General features: G+C 40.4%; 1 protein-coding gene across 14 annotated transcripts in view; it reads left to right on the top strand.

Annotated features, from left to right (window-relative positions):
- Positions 1-5,972, top strand: part of Ankrd12 (ankyrin repeat domain 12) — a 149,447-nt gene extending 143,475 nt beyond the window's left edge. For all 14 annotated transcript variants that reach the window (XM_020184901.2, XM_020184897.2, XM_020184906.2 and 11 more), the window contains 2 exons: positions 1,004-1,099; positions 1,638-5,972. In XM_020184901.2, coding sequence (XP_020040490.1) covers positions 1,004-1,099; positions 1,638-1,823 — 282 coding nt within the window. In that variant the 3' untranslated portion in view covers positions 1,824-5,972. The remainder of the gene's footprint in view (positions 1-1,003; positions 1,100-1,637) is intronic.
- Positions 5,973-17,685: the final 11,713 nt, after the last annotated feature.

Raw genomic sequence — 17,685 nt, 5'->3', positions numbered from 1 at the left:
TGATCCAGCAATCCCACTCCTAGGGATATACCCGAAGGAATGCGACTCAGGTTATTCCAAAGACACATACACACCCATGTTTATTGTAGCACTATTTACAATAGCCAAGCTATGGAAACAGCCAAGATGCCCCAGTACAGATAAATGGATTCGGAAAATGTGGTATTTATACACAGTGGAATTTTATTCAGCTACAAAGAAGAGTGAAATTTTGTCATTTGCAAGTAAATGGATGGAACTGGAAAACATAATCTTAAGTGAAGTTAGCCAAGCTCAGAAGGCCAAAAAATCACATGTTCTCCCTCACATGTGGATTATAGACCTAAAACAAATGCAGTAATATTATTGGACATGGGTCACACACTAAGGGGAGAATGTGCACGGGAGGAATAGGGCAAGAGAAGGAAACCTAAAACTTGAATGTGGTTCATGTGCTCACTGTAGAGGAGCAAATAAAGTAATCTTAAAATAGCAGAGGCTGCTATGGGAAGATGACTGGAAGAAGTGAAGAGGTCTGGCAGAGATGAACCAATGTGGGTTGTAATACATATGTGCATGGAAACAACGCTAGGAATCTCTGTACAGCTATCTTTATCTCAAACTAGCAAGAATGCTATGTCCTTGTTATATCTCCTGTGTTTTCTCTTCAACAAAATTGGAAAACAAGAGGGCCAAACAGATTCTGCTCAGAATCAGGAGGGTGGGAGAAATAGGAGGAGTGGGGAAGTGGCCCAAACAATGTATACAAATGTAAGTAAATGTAAAAATGATAAAAGAAAGAAAAATAAATAAATAAAAACCTCACCCTCAGAATTCTAGTAAGTATTCTGTCTACTCAATATGGAAATAAAAGCTTTTTCAAACTTTATCTTCTTTGAAGTATATTTCCAGCATTACTAAAAATGGGACATATGCCATAAAAAGATATTATAAGACAGGATCCGGATTTTTAAAGCAGTTTATTGTATTACATTATTCAACTTTATTTAACATTCTCTTTCAGTCTGATGATAGTAAAACTTCAGTGAGAGATCGCTTTAATGCCAGACAGTTCATGTCCTGGTTACAAGATGTGGATGATAAATTTGACAAACTAAAGGTATGTGTGTTTAACATAAAATGAGTTCATCCCCTCCTTAGACAGAAACTGATATTCTGTTAGGAAGAAATAATTAGGAAAGGACATACCAGTTGGTCATACCAGACCACAATTGAGAAAATAAAGGAAAGTTGAAACTGCCACAGAAAGAGTGGTTTCCATTGTGGTTCTTTGTGCTTACTTAGTATGCCTGTCTAACACATGAAGAATGGGAGAGCAGTAAGGAAAGCTCTATAAACAAAACTGTTTGATTTGAGATTTTGAATCATTTCTCCCTACATTATATGATCCCTTTGATAATTTGAAATTTCATAATTTAAAAGAATATTATGAAATCAGTTTTTAAGATGAATATGAAGTTGCAGACCCAGACATGGTGTGTTGATACAAACAGGGCAGAACAGAAATAGACTTACAATTTATACCCTTTTAGTTTCCTGATGTATTCATATTAGTCCCTGAAGAAAACTGTGGATGAGATTAGGTTTAAACAGAGCAAATTTAGCAGAATAATTGACTCTTCTTTTCTTTTAAATAGACCTGTCTTTTAATGAGGCAACAACATGAAGCTGCAGCTTTAAATGCCGTCCAGAGGTTAGAATGGCAGCTCAAACTCCAAGAACTTGATCCTGCCACCTACAAATCTATCAGTATTTATGAAATCCAAGAGTTTTATGTTCCCCTTGTTGATGTCAATGATGACTTTGAGTTGACTCCTATATAGCAGTTGGTACTTCTTGACTGTGTTGTCCTTTACTTGGTGATACTCAAGCGTTACACTATGGAATACAGCCTTTTGACAAAAATATTGCTTATGCCTTCATGTTAGTAAGGGTCAGTTAAGTTGGTTAAGTAGTAAACACTGTCGTTTTATTAAAAATGAAGAGAAATATTTTGGATTTTAAGCCCAAACACAGTTTCTAACAAAACTATTATTTATATTGGTAAAAAGTAACTGTTGGATTAGAGCATGTTGGCAGACCATAGTAGGTATTTTAAAAAGTTGAGACTCTGCTAATAGCGCTGGAAGTTGTTAGCACTCTAGTAACATGATAACCACTAGTATTCCAATCTCTTTTAGGTTTTATTAAAAATATGTCAGTAAACTAAAATGTTCAATTCCTACCGAATAGTTTCTAATGTGGAAGAAAAACTTGGCACAAAATTCTTCAGTTTAAGATCTCTGTAAATTAACTGTACAGTTTTCCTTTTGAAAATTTTAATATCGTCTTCCTTTTTAATAACTTATTTTATACATATTGTGCAGTTGTACATCTTGTAATTAATGGTCAAAATGTATACAAAGGGATTGGTAGTCAAAATATGTACAAAGAAATAACTGTAAAACTGTTTTGTCTGTTTTATTGGACCAAAGTTGTAGTTTTTTTGAGGTGTAATAGCAGTGTGTTCAGGTAGCAAAACCTTTATATAAGGCATGCATGTGTTGGAGTTAGCTTGTGTTCATCCCCATAACTGTAAAGATGGTGGCTTAGTTATATTGCATGATTCTTATGATTTAACTCTCTCCATAAGTGATGCCTGGGACATTGTAAGGTGTTTCATAACCAGTGTCCTATGAGAGAACCTGTGACTACTATGTTGGACACATAATTTAGAATTAAGTCATACAAATAAATTTTAGCTCTTTTTCATGTCACAGGAGAGTCTCTTTCCCCCTGGAGCAGAAAAATGCCTTTGAATGAAAATTCTGAAATTGTAAATGTCTATTTTAATACTCAACTATGAAAGAATCTGTGGATATATGTAAATATGTTTAATAAATTTTATTGGCCATGTTAAATCATTGTAAACTTTTTTACATTGCTTAAATTTAATGTTTTAAGCTTAATAACCTTTGCACTTTTAAAATAAGACTAAGTACTCAAATCAAAAAAAGAGATACTTAGTAGTCAAAATAAGTAAAAGATTCTTAGGAATATTCCAGTAAATCTCTGAAATGTTAGTGAAAAATTGATATATGTATTTTTCTTTGTATCAAGACACAAAACATAATTTGCAAAATTTTGTAATTGAAAATAGGATTTGGTATGCTTTTTATAATAATTAGCATTGTACTTAGAAAAGTACAGTTTCTCCTATAACATGTAGATTAAATATTCAGGAATATTTCAGATGTAAAACCTGCTGCTAACCTTGCAAGACAGTTTTTGAAAGGAAAATTAGGGTAGTGTAAAATTCATCATAAGTATATGCAATAAAACTTATGAAACTTTCCACAATACTTTCCTGAATTATAAAAATAGTACTGAATGTTTTTTATTTTGATAGAGAAAGTGGAAAGAATATGTGAGTAATGAAGTGGTTTAATTCAACTTGCAAGTTGGAAATCCCAGCTAATGAAAGAGAATGAAAAGGTTTTGAGTGCAAAGGTACATATTAAGCTTAGGGAGTTTTGAATTTTTACATCAGTTTATATTTTCATTCTTACTGTACTTGGCATGCGCAATAAAGCAGCAGCACGTGTACAAAATACACAGTGCAAGGACTTATTATAAAGGCTGGATGTAGTTTTCTTTAGAAATATAGATGAGAGATTTAGGGCTTTTTTTATTGGGTAAATGGAGCCAGAAAGGCAGGGTAGATTTTGAAGCACTGGTTTTCTTGCAGTTAAGTTTATTAATGCTGGGAACATTAAAACTAATTTATAAAAGCAATACTTTTTAATATGAAAAACTTAATGCAAGTTTGTTTATACTTTAGCCTAGAAAGAAAATTTGATGGGGTCATGTAGCAAATCATAAAAATAAAAAACCAGGTTATTGAACGTTGAAGTTACTAGAAATTTGTAGAGCATTTTGTTCTGATGGTCTCAACTAGAGAAAGGATGGGGGAAAATACCACTGGCCAAACAGGACAAGCTGTCAAAGGAAAAAAAAGCAGGAAGCAGGATCCTGATGACTTAAAAGCAGGCATCTGGCTTTTTAGTCTTACCTACTGTCCTCACCCTTTTCCATGGCACCTCAAAAAGCTGGAGCCTCCTCCATGATTCTGCATCTACAGATTTTGTCTGTAAAGTGACTCAGAGTTTATCAGGATAGCTTAAAAGTTACTGCCTTCTCATTGGAAATTTATAAACAAGTAAGTGATTAAGGACTCTTGATATTAAAAATACTCTCTGAAGCTGTCAAATGCTAGGACAAACTTGAAATGGAGTATATGAAAGAAAGTAAAGGATGGTTAGTTTCAGCAGTGATTTTTTTAAAAAAAAAAACTATTCAAATATCATGAACAAGATACTAAATTGTACCTAAGCATTTGTATTTCTTTAAATCTTGTTCTAAATTATATCTGTTTAAGAAATGACTAGTTGATATTTGTGCATGTTATTTAATAAAGAGATATATTTTTATAGAAAAAAATAAGAGTGAAATGTGTGCTAAGTGTTTTTTACTTAATGTTCCATTTAGTTATATACTAAACTAAACACCATTGTTTACTTGGGCTATTGTCAAAATTGCAGAAATACTCATCCTGAAAAAACAATCTCTGAGGAATTAACCCTTCACATTTAAATCTATTCAATAATGAAGGGTCTCACAGATTTTTTTTTTTTTTTTTAAGCTCAGGTCCTCATGCGAGGCAGGTGCTCTATCACTTGAGCCACATCTCCATCCCTTTTTGGTTTAGGTTATTTTTCAGATAGGGTCTTGCATTTTTGCCCAAGGCCAGCCTCAGACTATGATCCTCCTACCTATACCTCCCATGTAGCTAGGAATACCTTTTAATTCATCGTCTTGTGGCTCTTTGGAAGTCCTCTTTGTACCTAAAATAGAGTTTTAAGACTCTACAGAAGTAGTCACCCAGAATATTTCCAACCATGAAACCAGGATTCATACAAGAAACTAAGGCAAATAAAATGTAAACAATACCATTAGTTCAAACAGCTAAACAACAACAACAGAAGTAGAATTGTAAGTATTAGCTTAAAAAAGCAAACAGTACAACCAGAAGATTGGCTGGGCTTTTTCAGTGATCAAATGCTATACAGTATCTACAAATAATAGAATTTCCTTGTACATATGATGTATCTCCATCAGAAGAAATAGCATGTCATTTTATTCCTAATGATGAACAGTCTGCTCACATGGGGAATCAATTTTATTAAATGAATTATCCAGCAAACCTAAGAAATACATAAAGCACATTTGTTTGTTGAGTTTTTAAATGAATTTTTTAAAAATCTGGATGTCAAGCTGGGCATGACAATGCATGCCTACAATCCTAGCCCTCAGTTTGGGGCCAGCCTGGGCTACATAGTTTTAAATCAGCGGGTGGGAATGCTGTATCCAAATTTCCAAATAGTACTAGATAAAAGCTTTTAGATAGCCATCTCTTTTTCTCACTTTTAAAAATAGTGTTGCTGTTAATCTACATGAGACATATCTAGCATATGTTTACAGGTTAAAAAGTACCACCTGCAACCCATTATTCAGATCAGCATTTGTCAGCACCTTTCCTCATTACTTTTTTTGTAATAGTTATAATTTATATCCAATAAAAAATACCCAGATGTTAAGTAGGCAGTTTCATAAATCCTTAACAAATCCTTAACACTCAGTATTACCACCACCCAAATTAGAATATTGTGAAAAATTTCTGTCACCCCAGAAAACTCCCTCATGCTCAGTGCTTCCTACCCAGGGCAACCAGTGGGCCGATTCCCTTCATCATATATTAGTTGTACCTCGTATACTCTTGTATCTGCCTTCTTTCTCAACAAGGTTTTAAAATTCATTCATGTTGCATTTATCAGTAATTAGTAGTATATTGTGCAAATTTGTTTTTTCTCTTGTTAATGGTATTTGGATTGTTTACACACTATTGTGAATAAACCTATGAACATGCAAACCTTTGTTGTGGTCATACTTTTTATTTCTTTGGGTCCGTACTGTGAAATGCAATTAATAGGTCATAGAATAGCTTAGTGTTTATTAGAAAAATGATACTTTTCTTATACCTCTATCAGCAGATGAGAATTTTCTGTGAACCCTTATCAATGGTATTGTTGGAGTTAGAGCTTTGTGGTAGAGAACTTGCTGGGGGAAAGGGAGAGAAAACTGAAAAAGAAAAAGAATGAAAAAAATATATTGTCCCTTGTGAATTTTAGCTCTTCTAGTGGATGTGTATTTATACTTGTGATTTGGGATTGTTATTTTTGAGACAAGTCTCAAAGGTTGTTTTTGATTCTGCTGTCTCAGCCTCCCTAGTGCTAGGATTGCAAGTAAGTGCTGGGATTATAGGTATGTGCCACCATGTCCAGCTCAGTACCTGTGGCTTTTATTTGTATTCTTCCAATGATTGACGTGGTTGAGCATATCTTTCCATGTGCTTATTTAAGCTACTTGTATCTCTTGTTTCTATAGGTATTCCATTCATTTCTTATTGTGTTGTCCATCTGTTGGTTTGTAGAAATCCTTTCTATAGTCTGCATAAAAGTCCTTTTTCAGATATAGTCATCATTACAGTGTGTAGCTTACCTTTTTGTTTTTCTTTTTTTTTTTTTTTTTTGCCCTTTTTTGTGATTTTTTTGTTTTGTTTTGTTTTGTTTTTTGTGATAGGGTCTCCCAAACGCTTTACCTGGGCTGACTTTGAATCACGATCTTCCTGATCTCTTCCTCCTGAATAGCTAGGATTACAGGTGTCAGCCACTGGCACCTAGTACCTTACCATTTTCCTTATTGACTAATTTTCTCACTTTTTTCCTATATTTTTGCTTTTATTTCTCTTATACCACCATTCTACATTGAGCTTCAGTCAACTCTTGCTTAAACTGTTTCAGTAGCCTGGTGTTGGGCCTTAAGTTTTCTTTCTCTGAATTCATCCAGCACATTACTGTCAAATTAGTCTTTTCAAACACCACTTTCATCATGTATAAGCTAAAGAAAATTCAAATGAGTCATGCTTTCTGTGTCATGTACTTGCTTTTTCTCTGACCTCTCCTTTGACTTTCTCCCCACCTAACTCTGCTTGACCATGTCATGTTTCTTTGGAAGCTTAAGTTAATTCAATGGCACCTTCTTGAGGAAGCAGACTGAAGCTTCCCAACTCTGTTCCCTTTTCTCTCAGGTCACTTTATCTCTACCTTTGTAATGACAGAAAGAAACTATACTTGTAACTGTCTCATAGCTGAAAATCAGGAGAGGAGGAAATGAGCTAGAGGAAGATTGGAACTGCCTTTGTTATAGAAAAACCTCAGCATGCTGAATGAGACCAAAAGATAGCTAAATATGTACAGAGACTTGGGAGGGTTTGAAGCAAAGATAATTAGAGGAAAAGAAGAGAGTTTTAGAGAAAAGTAAAGGGCTTAGCAAATTTAATGAATATCAGACCTGATGGAAGAGATGAAGATGGAAGGAGGTGGTTTTCTCACTTTTTTTTTATTTCTTATTTTTCATTTTTTATTTTATTGTTTTTACATTTACTTACATGTATATACATTATTTGGACCACCTACCCCCCATTTTCTCACTTTTAATAACACACTAATAGTTTTTTCAGTGTGTTAGTAGGTATCTTCATTCTCCACAGAACATTTTTTCCTTTTAATTACTAGCAACAATGAGGTCACATGAGTATACAATCATACCTTTCAGTCTCTTAAAACACCACCTCCATTTTAAAGTCTTGAGTATTTGTTTCCTGAATTAACCTGCCATTTCTTAATGCTCTATGTAGGTTGCAGAGCTACTCTTTGTGCATTCTTTCCCAATTTTGTGTGGCTTGGCAGAGTTTGGGGGTCAAAAAACCCAGGGTCATTGATGTATTTTGAGAAGGGCCATTGTCTGAACTGTATTCATTTCATAGTTTCCAGCTCCTGTCCCTGGTGCTCACATAATCTATCTCCGAAGTCACCAGCACCTCAGAGCATGTCAGGGACTGTGCTTCACCTGGATGACTGATGACCATCAAGCTCTTTGGTTGTAGTTCTAAAAGTATATCAAGAGTGGTCACATGAGATATCTGATATTAGAAGTCAAGACGTCTAAAACAATAAACCCATTTTGTGTTTATTTTTTAAATATATTTCCAAAGATAAGAAATAATTGTTATTTTACATTTTTGTAAATCTTATGCATCCTAGAAGGTAGCTAGAATTTTATATCTGCTTCTACACTTAATGTGTTGGAATCTGTTATGGAGGAAAATCTATCCTCACACAAATATTGGAGAGTTTAGGAGTTTCTTGTTTGTTTGGCAGTATTGGGCTTTAAACTCAGGTCCTCGCACTTTGCTAGCCAGGCACTCAACTACTTGAACTGTACAAGAGAGAAGGGCCAGAAAAGAAGCAAGCAAGTCAGGTGGGGAGGGGATGGCATAGCAGAGAGATAAATCTAAACATGAAAAAGGTAACATAGCATTTGATGTGGCGGTAAAGTAGCCATAGAGTTGCATGCAACCATATATGGGTTAAACCTTGCTTTTTGCTTCTGTAACCTGCTTGCAAGGTATATAAGGAAAGGCCCCTTTGTTCTCGGGGCTCAGCCTTTGGACACAAGTCAGCTGGGTCTGTGCTGTCACAATAAAATGTTGCTTCCTGCTGAACTGCCTCAGTGTCTTGTTTCTCTGTCCTTGAGTATCCTGCAACAGAACCACTCCACCTAGCCCTTCACTGCTTTAGTTAAATTTTAATAGGGTCTCACCTTTTTGCTGGGGCCAGCTTCAAACTGCTGGGATTACAGGCTTGAACCACCAATCTGTGACTTGTTTCTTGAGAATATATCTGCTAACTTTACCCACACTGGCCTCAAAATGCAAGCCATGTTATTCCCAAAAAGAGAGAAATCCTTTAATAGTTTTTCAGGTAAATATGAGTATTATTTGATTCCACATTTAAATACTACAAGTAGTAGTGTGTAGAAGGTTAATTGCTTTATGGAATCTGAAACCATGTCAATGATTCTTATGAGCATTTCCTATTCCTAGTTCATTAGTCCATGGTCTGTACTTTGAATGGGTTTTACTGCATGGATTTCCCTGGGAGATTGATGCACAGATGACACGCACAGGAATTTCAGGTGCTCACAGTTCTTGAGCCCTCTCTGAGAATGAAAGCACAGGCAGACTCCAGCAGCAGAGGTCAAAAACATTTGTAGAGAAGAGAAAGACTGAATAGTGGGGGAGGCAGGGGTATCTGGAAAATGGTGGTCCCATGGGTCAGAGTGATGATTGGGTTTTATAGCCTTTTTTGTGTATTGCTTGAGGGCAGAGATGCCTTTCAGATGCAGACAGACGTTTTCTGGGAAGGAGAAGTGTCTCGACCTCCTGTGGTCCGTCCTTCAAGTCCCCCCTCCACCCCACCCCCACCACCCGCCCCAGTGATCCCTAACTACTTACTGTTAGGAATAGGGACGATGAAGTCTGTTCAGTAACTGCTTCCTGCTGACGGGGCAATGGAGGGGCCTGCAACATCAGTGCTGACCATGAGAGGGGTTGTCAAGGGGACCGTGGTAGTAGGTAGTAGGGCACCCATCAGGGGCATTTGTATTTTGATGGATTCTAGGCGAGAAGAAACAAACTTGACAAGGTTAAAATGCAAGGCCCAAAAACAGCCAAGAGAATAATGGCAACTGTAGGCCCCAGAAAGGGTAGGAACCAAGTCCTGGAAGGGAGCCTACCTGTGCAGAAACCTGAGTTTCAAGAGATTGCTCCTGGAACCACTTAGCCTATTGGAGAATGTAGTCTGCACATGCCTCTACAAGGCCTGAGGTGTTTATATATGTGCAACAGGAAGTATTGGCAATGGCACATACCCCTCCTTGAAAATCTAGGGCCAGGCGGTGGTCCATGACCATACAGGCAAGGGACGACAAAGACCTTTGTATGTCCTTAATGGCAAGGCCTACCTGGTCTGAGGTGTCCTCTTCTATTTTGGTTACGTTTTTTGCAGTTACATGATTGGCAATCATCCCATGGCTGATTCCAGCTAGGGTTGCAACTAATGCTATTATCCCTAAAACTATTAAAGTAACCTCTCTTTTATCTCTATGGGAAGTTGTTCCTGTTGTAGTTAGCATTCTCCTTTCCTTCCAGATGGCTGCATGAGCATGCGGGATCAGGAAGGCATACTTAGAACCTGTATAGATGATGATGACTGTTCTTTTGACAGTCTTAGGGCTTCTGTTAGAGCTAGTAATTCTGCCAGTTGAGCACTTGTATTAGGAGGAAGAGGACTGATTTGAGGATACCAAATTCTGTCACAACTACAAACCCTGCATGTCTGATACCATTCTTAACAAAGGAACTGCCATCAGTGTATAGTTCTAGATCTGGGTTTTTTAAGGGCTGATCAGTTAAGTCAGGTTGGGCAGCATAATTTTCTATAAGTACCTCTTCACATGAGTGTTCAGGATTTCCCTCTGCCCCTGGTAGAAGGGATACAGGATTTAGGTTCTGACAGGTCCTTAAAGTTATTTCAGTCCCTCCCAGAAACTGGGCCTGGTATTTAAGTAGATGGCTGTCAAATAGCCAAAGTTCTCCTTTTGACTTTAAAATTCCCCCTAAGTCATGTGGGGTATAAACCATTAGGGGAAGGTTTAGGATAAGTTTTTGAGCTTCAAACACTAGGCTTACTGCAACCACTGCTCTAAGACATGCTGGCTATCCCTTCACTACCTGATCTAATTCTTTGCTTAAGTAGCCTACTGGCTGGGGAGTGATGCCCCAGAGCTGAGTCATGACCACTCCCAAGGCCAGTCCTCCCTTTTCATAGACATCTAATTGAAACTTGTCTTATACTGGGAGACCTAGGGTGGGAGCTGTCATAAGAGCCTTTTTTAACTGGTGGAATGCATTTTCTGACTTGTCATCCCATTCAATAAAGGGTTGGGTATCCTTCTGTGCTTCCTTAATGATTTGATACAAAGGCCTGGCTAAGTCTACATATCCCAGGATCCAAATTCTACAGTATCCCCAAAAAGGCCCTCAATTGCTTTAGAGTTTTAGGTAGGGAAAACATCAGGATTGGACTGATTCTATCTTCTCCAAGAGCCCTCATTTTTCTCTAGGACAAGACTTAAATATGTAATCCTAGACTGACAGAATTGGGTTTTTTCTTTATAGATTTTATAACCTCTACCTGCTATGAAGTTTAGTAAGGATTCAGTGGCTCATGAAATGACAGGCTCAGTCAGTCAACAGAGCAGGAGCTCATCTACGTATTGTAGCAGAGTAGCTTGTGGATATTGCCACTCTGCCAAGTCTTGGGTTACACCCAACCCAAAGATGTGGAGGCTGTCACTGAATCCCTGGGGGAGGACAGTCCAGATGACCAGTCCAGACTTTCTTGTGGGGTCCTCAAAGGCAAAGATAGGTTGACTTTTAAGGTGTAAGGGAATGCAAAAGAAGGCATGCTTTAAGTCCAGGACAGAGTAGTAAGCAGTACCTGGAGGTATTTTGGCTAAAAGTGTATAGGGATTTGGAACTACAGGGTGGAGAGGCACTACTGCTTTATTGATCAGGCAGATTTCCTGGACTAGCCTTCATTTGTTAGGTCCCTTCCTGACACTGAGAATAGGAGAATTATATGGGCTGGAGCATTCTATTAGTAGTCCCTGTCTCTTTAAGTCTTTGCTTATGGGAATTAGCCCCTCCTTAACTTCTGGCTTTAAAGGATATTGTTTTTGATGGGGAAACCAGGAGGGGTCCTTGAGATGAACTAGGACTGGGATCGCAGTTTGTGCCCATCCCACAGTGTGTCCATCCATCCACACCATGGGGTCTACTTCTTCTTCTATCAGGGGCAAGCAAAAGTACTCTCCTGGGGATAAAAAGAACTGTATCCCCAATTTAGATAGAAGGTCTCACCATAGCAGAGGAGTAGGGGTTTCTGGGACAATTAAAAAGGAGTGACAAAATTGGAAATCTCCCCAGGAGCAGGCTAGAGGCTGAGTGAAATAACAATCTAGGGTTTGGCCTGATATGCCCTGAACAGTAATTTTCTTGGAGGACCTGTGTCCAGGAGAGAAAGGAATAGCTGAAATCCTGGCTCCAGTGTCAATAAGGAGGCTGACCTTGTGTTTTTCAATAGTGAATATAACCCAGGGCTCCCCTGCTTTTACAGTGGTCACAGGAGCCTGGATGGGAGATATCAGGACCCGTTATTGGGTAAGAGGTTCTGGCCTCAGTTCCCCTGGGAACTTGGGACAGTGTGCCTTACAATGTTTTCCCTGACAAATTGGGCAGGGTCCCAGAGGTACCTTTCTCTGGGGGCACTCCCTCCTAAAATGGCCTGCCTGTCCACATTGAAAGCATGTCCTCGGGTTTGGACTTTGCCCTGGGGGAGCCTCTCAGAGCGCTGTGATCAGAGCCTCCTGCCGCTTATCCTTTCTCTTTTCCTTTTCCAGGTCCTTCTTTTCTTTTTCTAAGTCCTTATTATAGTATATGGACGTTGCTACACGGACCAATTGGTCTAGATCTCTGCTCCCTTCAGCCACCATTTTTGAAGACTTTTACAGATATCTGGTGCTGACTGTGTTAGAAATTTATCTTTTAGGATGGTTTCCTCTTCCTGTGACTCTGGTATAATGTTGGTATGCTTTTGTAAAGCATCCTTAAGTCTCTGTAGGAAAGCTACTGGAGTTTCTAAGGGTCCTTGCTGTACAGCTGTGACTTGGGAGTAATTGAGAGGTTTTACCTTGGCTCTCCTTAGTCCCTCAAGAATGCAATGGATGAAATGATTACAACTCCATTCATCCTTGTCATTTCAGGGTCCCACTTAGGGTCATACCTAGGTACTGCCTGATCTCCGGTTGGAATTGGGAATCGAGGTTCCCTTTTAGGTATCCAATGTCTTTGTCTTTCTTCTCCCTCCCCCTCCTCCTCCTGTGAGGGCCCAGTCTGAGACAGGCATGTAGGGCTGCTTTTAAGTGATAATTGTCTCCAGCTGTGACTGCCTGATCTAGAACCCGATGTTTCTCCAGAGAAGTGAGGGTCTAAGATAGCAATAGCATTACATCTTTCCAGCTCAGCTCAAAGTTTTGGCGGACTTCTCTAAATGCCTGGATGTACTGATCTGAGTTTTTTGTGTAATTTCCTAAATCCTTTTTTATTTCTTTAAGTTCACTCACTCTAAAAGGAACATGAGCTCTGTCCCCTCTGGGAATTAACTGGAAGGGGTAGAGTCCTGTGGGACAGTGTCTAGTGTGTGAGGTGGCTGGGTAAGGGGGAAGAGGGGGAGCTGATGGAGCATTAGATGGGTTTTTTTGCTCAAGGGAGTTTGGGGGCTTTTTGCAAAGGGTTACCATGGTCTGGGTATCTAGCCTGCATTTGTTTAGCCATTCTGGGTGGTCTCTTAGGAAAAAAAACAATTGAACTTCGGTTCATTTTCCCTCCTTTTTACAGAACATATCTAATTGAAGAATGGTATTATAATTAATGCTCCCTCCTTCTGGCCATCTTTCCTCATCTCCCAGAGGATACTGTGGCCAAGCCTGGGTGCAGTAAAACTTGAGTCGCTTTTGCTGAAGACTTTCTGGATCAAGATCTTTCCAATGTTTTAATAAGCAGGCAAGGGGGGATCCTTCCTGGATCCTTGAGGCTGGATTTCCCATCTAAAAAGGGAAACAAGGGAAAATTGGTCACCTTAACAGAGGTTTCTCCTTTTATCTAAGCGTCCCCAGATAAGGAGAAACTCTAGTGGGAGAGGGCATCCCACTCTCTCTTGCTCCTTCCACTGCCACTCGTGGATAGAGTCGTGGAGGATTTACAGATAGATATCTCAGTTGCACCCACCCCCCTGAGATGATCTTTGACCAATCTCTCATCTATTTGAACTTGCCTGTTTGCCCTGTGACCCAAGTAGGCCTAGTTCTCCTCTACCAGCTGAATGCTTGTAATTAAAAAAAAACTCTATCAAAGTAACCAAGAGGGCTTGCATGGCCAGAAGGAGGACCCCTTTAGAGGCATGGATGGGGACTCTTGATGAAGTAGACTTTTGTTCCCCTATACATCCTGTGAGGCATATATGCTTTCTATGAAAGGAGAGAGAGCATCTTACCAGAGCTTAGGGGCAAAAATGGAGATCTGAGGTTTTTGCCTTTTAGCTGTTTTTTTTTTTCTTTTCCTGAGGGCAGTCTGTGGAACCTGTTTAATCTGATGCTTGACAAAGACAGTTAAGCCTAAATTGGAGACTAGCACTTTCTGATGCCTGTAGGGATTTTTCCCAAACTCCCTGAAGAAAGAAGCTCACTGCTATTTACAGCAAAGGTGGGGAGGGGGACACTCATCCTGAACTGCCTGGGAAAGGGGAAGGAGAGGCTGAGGGCTGGGGAAAAAGAGAGTGTCCAGGCTCAACACATGAGGGATTATTGATCATCCCTGCTGTCCAGGTCGATCCTGCACAAAGGCAGTAATGGAGCACTGGAAGCAAGAGGTGACCTCCACTCTCGGGCCACGGAAACCATTAAGGAAGCATGAGAGGTCTGATTGTCTGTTTGCCACGGACATGGCTGGGGAGGTCCAAGACTTAGCCGCCTTTGGGGCCTCAGGGCGGGTCAAAAACTTGTGTCTCCAGCCTTTGGGTGACACAGGGGAATACCCCAGCCAGAACACCTTTTATAGCTTGAAGACAAACTTTCCTTTCCACTGGCTGTTTTCGGATCTCCCCTTAAGCTTGTCAGATCTTGAAAGACAGAGTTTAAGGAGAGGGAAAAAAAGGCCTGGTGCACTGAAGTCTGGCTCTGCCCATGTAGCATAGGCAGTCTGTTATAATCCCCCAGCTGGCCCCTGAGTTCTCTCAGGTTGCCTGCCTTATAGCTTTAAGGGGCCCAGAGCTATTCCTCAGATTCCCAAGGGGGAAGCCCTCCTTAACAAGAGAGAGAGAGAGAAGGTTGGCCTGAAAGGTCCACCATAGCTAGGCCATGATGGGGGGACTTTCCTGGAGAAAAGACTCCATCAGAGTGCTGGATGGCCATGGTCACATTCCTAGGCAGCCTTTCCCAGAGTATTAAAAAGGTGTAGGGAGCCGGGGGAAGAAATGGCCCAAACAATGTATGCACATATGAATAAACTAATAAAAAGAAAGGTGTAGATTTGAGGGCTGAGATTTAACAAAATCAGTTTTACTGCTTTATCAAGGACATTCTTAGGTGAAGTGGGGTTTTTTTGTTTTGTGTGTGGCTGTCCTGCCACTGGCAGTTGTCACAGAGATAATGCCCTCCTCTGTTAGTAATATCACTGGAGCTGGGACTTTGCAAAATGACCTCAGGGCCCCAGCCCAAGAACTGCTGTGGACCACACTTCTGAGGCCTGATCTAGATTATTGTTTCTGTAAAATGGCTGGAATTAGGTTGCCAATGAGTTACTACTGCATGGAGATGATACAAGGGAACGCAACTAGATTTATGTGGTTGGGTGGTTTGGGCTACAAGAAGAAATACAGAAATCTGCATTTGCTGCTGATACTATATATTAATTAAATTCTCCCATGGCTTCCAGAGTTATAGATCTGACAATCTGTGCTCTAATACTTTAAATTGTAGTCATACTTTTCTAAGTTATTTCTGGGCAGCTTTGACTGTTAGAAAGCTCTTTTCCTACAAAAAGTTTAAGTCATACCTAGATGATACATTGCCCTCTGGAGCAACACTTCTAGCAAGCCAAAGGACCTGTATTAATTACATCATGACAATAGTCTAACCCAAGTTACACTACTGAAGTACTAAAGGACTGAAGGACAGACTGCGGGAAGTCCCAAAAGGGCAATAAGTGGTCAAGGAGACACTTCTCCTCCCTAAGAAATGCCTGTTTGCATTTGAAAGGCATCTCCACCCTCAGGCAATGCAAACTAGGCTATAAAACCCACTCCCCACCCTGACCCACGGGATCACCGGTTTCCAGGTACCCCTGCATTCTCCAATATGCAGTCTTTCTCTTCTCTTTTCTCCAACTAAATTCTCTATAAATAAAATCTTTCTGACCTCTGCTGTTAGAGTCTGTCTGTGCTTTCATTCTCAGAGCAGGCTCAAGAACCCTGAGCATCTGAAATTCCTGCGCGTGTCATCCGTGCATCATATTTGGCGAAGCACGAAGGGACCAGCCTTCACCTGAGGTCGGTATAGGTTGTGCCAAACTGGGAAAGACTGCCTAGGAATGTGACCGTGAGAGTCCGGCACTCCGGTGGAGTCTGTTTTCCAGGAGAGACCCCCCCACCACGGCCTAGCTACGGTGGAACTCTCAGGTCGGCTTTTTCTCCCTCTCTCTCTGTCTTGTTAAGGAGGGTTTCTTCCTCGGGAAACTGAGGAAAAGGTCCAAGCCCACTACAGCTGTACAGCAGACAATCTGAGGAAACTCAGAGGCTGGGCAGTGGTTTGTACTGCACTGCCAATGCTACATGGGTGGAACTCGACTTCAGTGCACCAAGGCTTTTTCTTTTTTCCTCTCCTTAAATGCTAACACTCTCTTTCAAGATCTGACAAGCTTAAGGGGAGATCCGAAAACAGCCAGTGGAAAGGAAAGTTTGTCTTCAAGCTATAAAAGGTGTTCTGGCTGGGGTATTCCCCTGTGTCACCCAAAGGCTGGAGACACAAGTTTTTGACCTGCCCTGAGGCCCCAAAGGCGGCTAAGTCTTGGACCTCCCCAGCCATGTCCGTGGCAAACAGACAATCAGACCTCTCATGCTTCCTTAATGGTTTCCGTGGCCCGAGAGTGGAGGTCACCTCTTGCTTCCAGTGCTCCATTACTGCCTTTGTGCAGGATCGACCTGGACAGCAGGGATGATCAATAATCCCTCATGTGTTGAGCCTGGACACTCTCTTTTTCCCCAGCCCTCAGCCTCTCCTTCCCCTTTCCCAGGCAGTTCAGGATGAGTGTCCCCCTCCCCACCTTTGCTGTAAATAGCAGTGAGCTTCTTTCTTCAGGGAGTTTGGGAAAAATCCCTACAGGCATCAGAAAGTGCTAGTCTCCAATTTAGGCTTAACTGTCTTTGTCAAGCATCAGATTAAACAGGTTCCACAGACTGCTCTCAGGAAAAGAAAAAAAAAAACAGCTAAAAGGCAAAAACCTCAGATCTCCATTTTTGCCCCTAAGCTCTGGTAAGATGCTCTCTCTCCTTTCATAGAAAGCATATATGCCTCACAGGATGTATAGGGGAACAAAAGTCTACTTCATCAAGAGTCCCCATCCATGCCTCTAAAGGGGTCCTCCTTCTGGCCATGCAAGCCCTCTTGGTTACTTTGATAGAGTTTTTTTTTAATTACAAGCATTCAGCTGGTAGAGGAGAACTAGGCCTACTTGGGTCACAGGGCAAACAGGCAAGTTCAAATAGATGAGAGATTGGTCAAAGATCATCTCAGGGGGGTGGGTGCAACTGAGATATCTATCTGTAAATCCTCCACGACTCTATCCACGAGTGGCAGTGGAAGGAGCAAGAGAGAGTGGGATGCCCTCTCCCACTAGAGTTTCTCCTTATCTGGGGACGCTTAGATAAAAGGAGAAACCTCTGTTAAGGTGACCAATTTTCCCTTGTTTCCCTTTTTAGATGGGAAATCCAGCCTCAAGGATCCAGGAAGGATCCCCCCTTGCCTGCTTATTAAAACATTGGAAAGATCTTGATCCAGAAAGTCTTCAGC

Source organism: Castor canadensis, chromosome 4 (genome assembly GCF_047511655.1).
Source record: "Castor canadensis chromosome 4, mCasCan1.hap1v2, whole genome shotgun sequence".
Lineage (NCBI taxonomy): Eukaryota > Metazoa > Chordata > Mammalia > Rodentia > Castoridae > Castor > Castor canadensis.
This window is presented reverse-complemented; position numbering and strand designations above follow the sequence as displayed.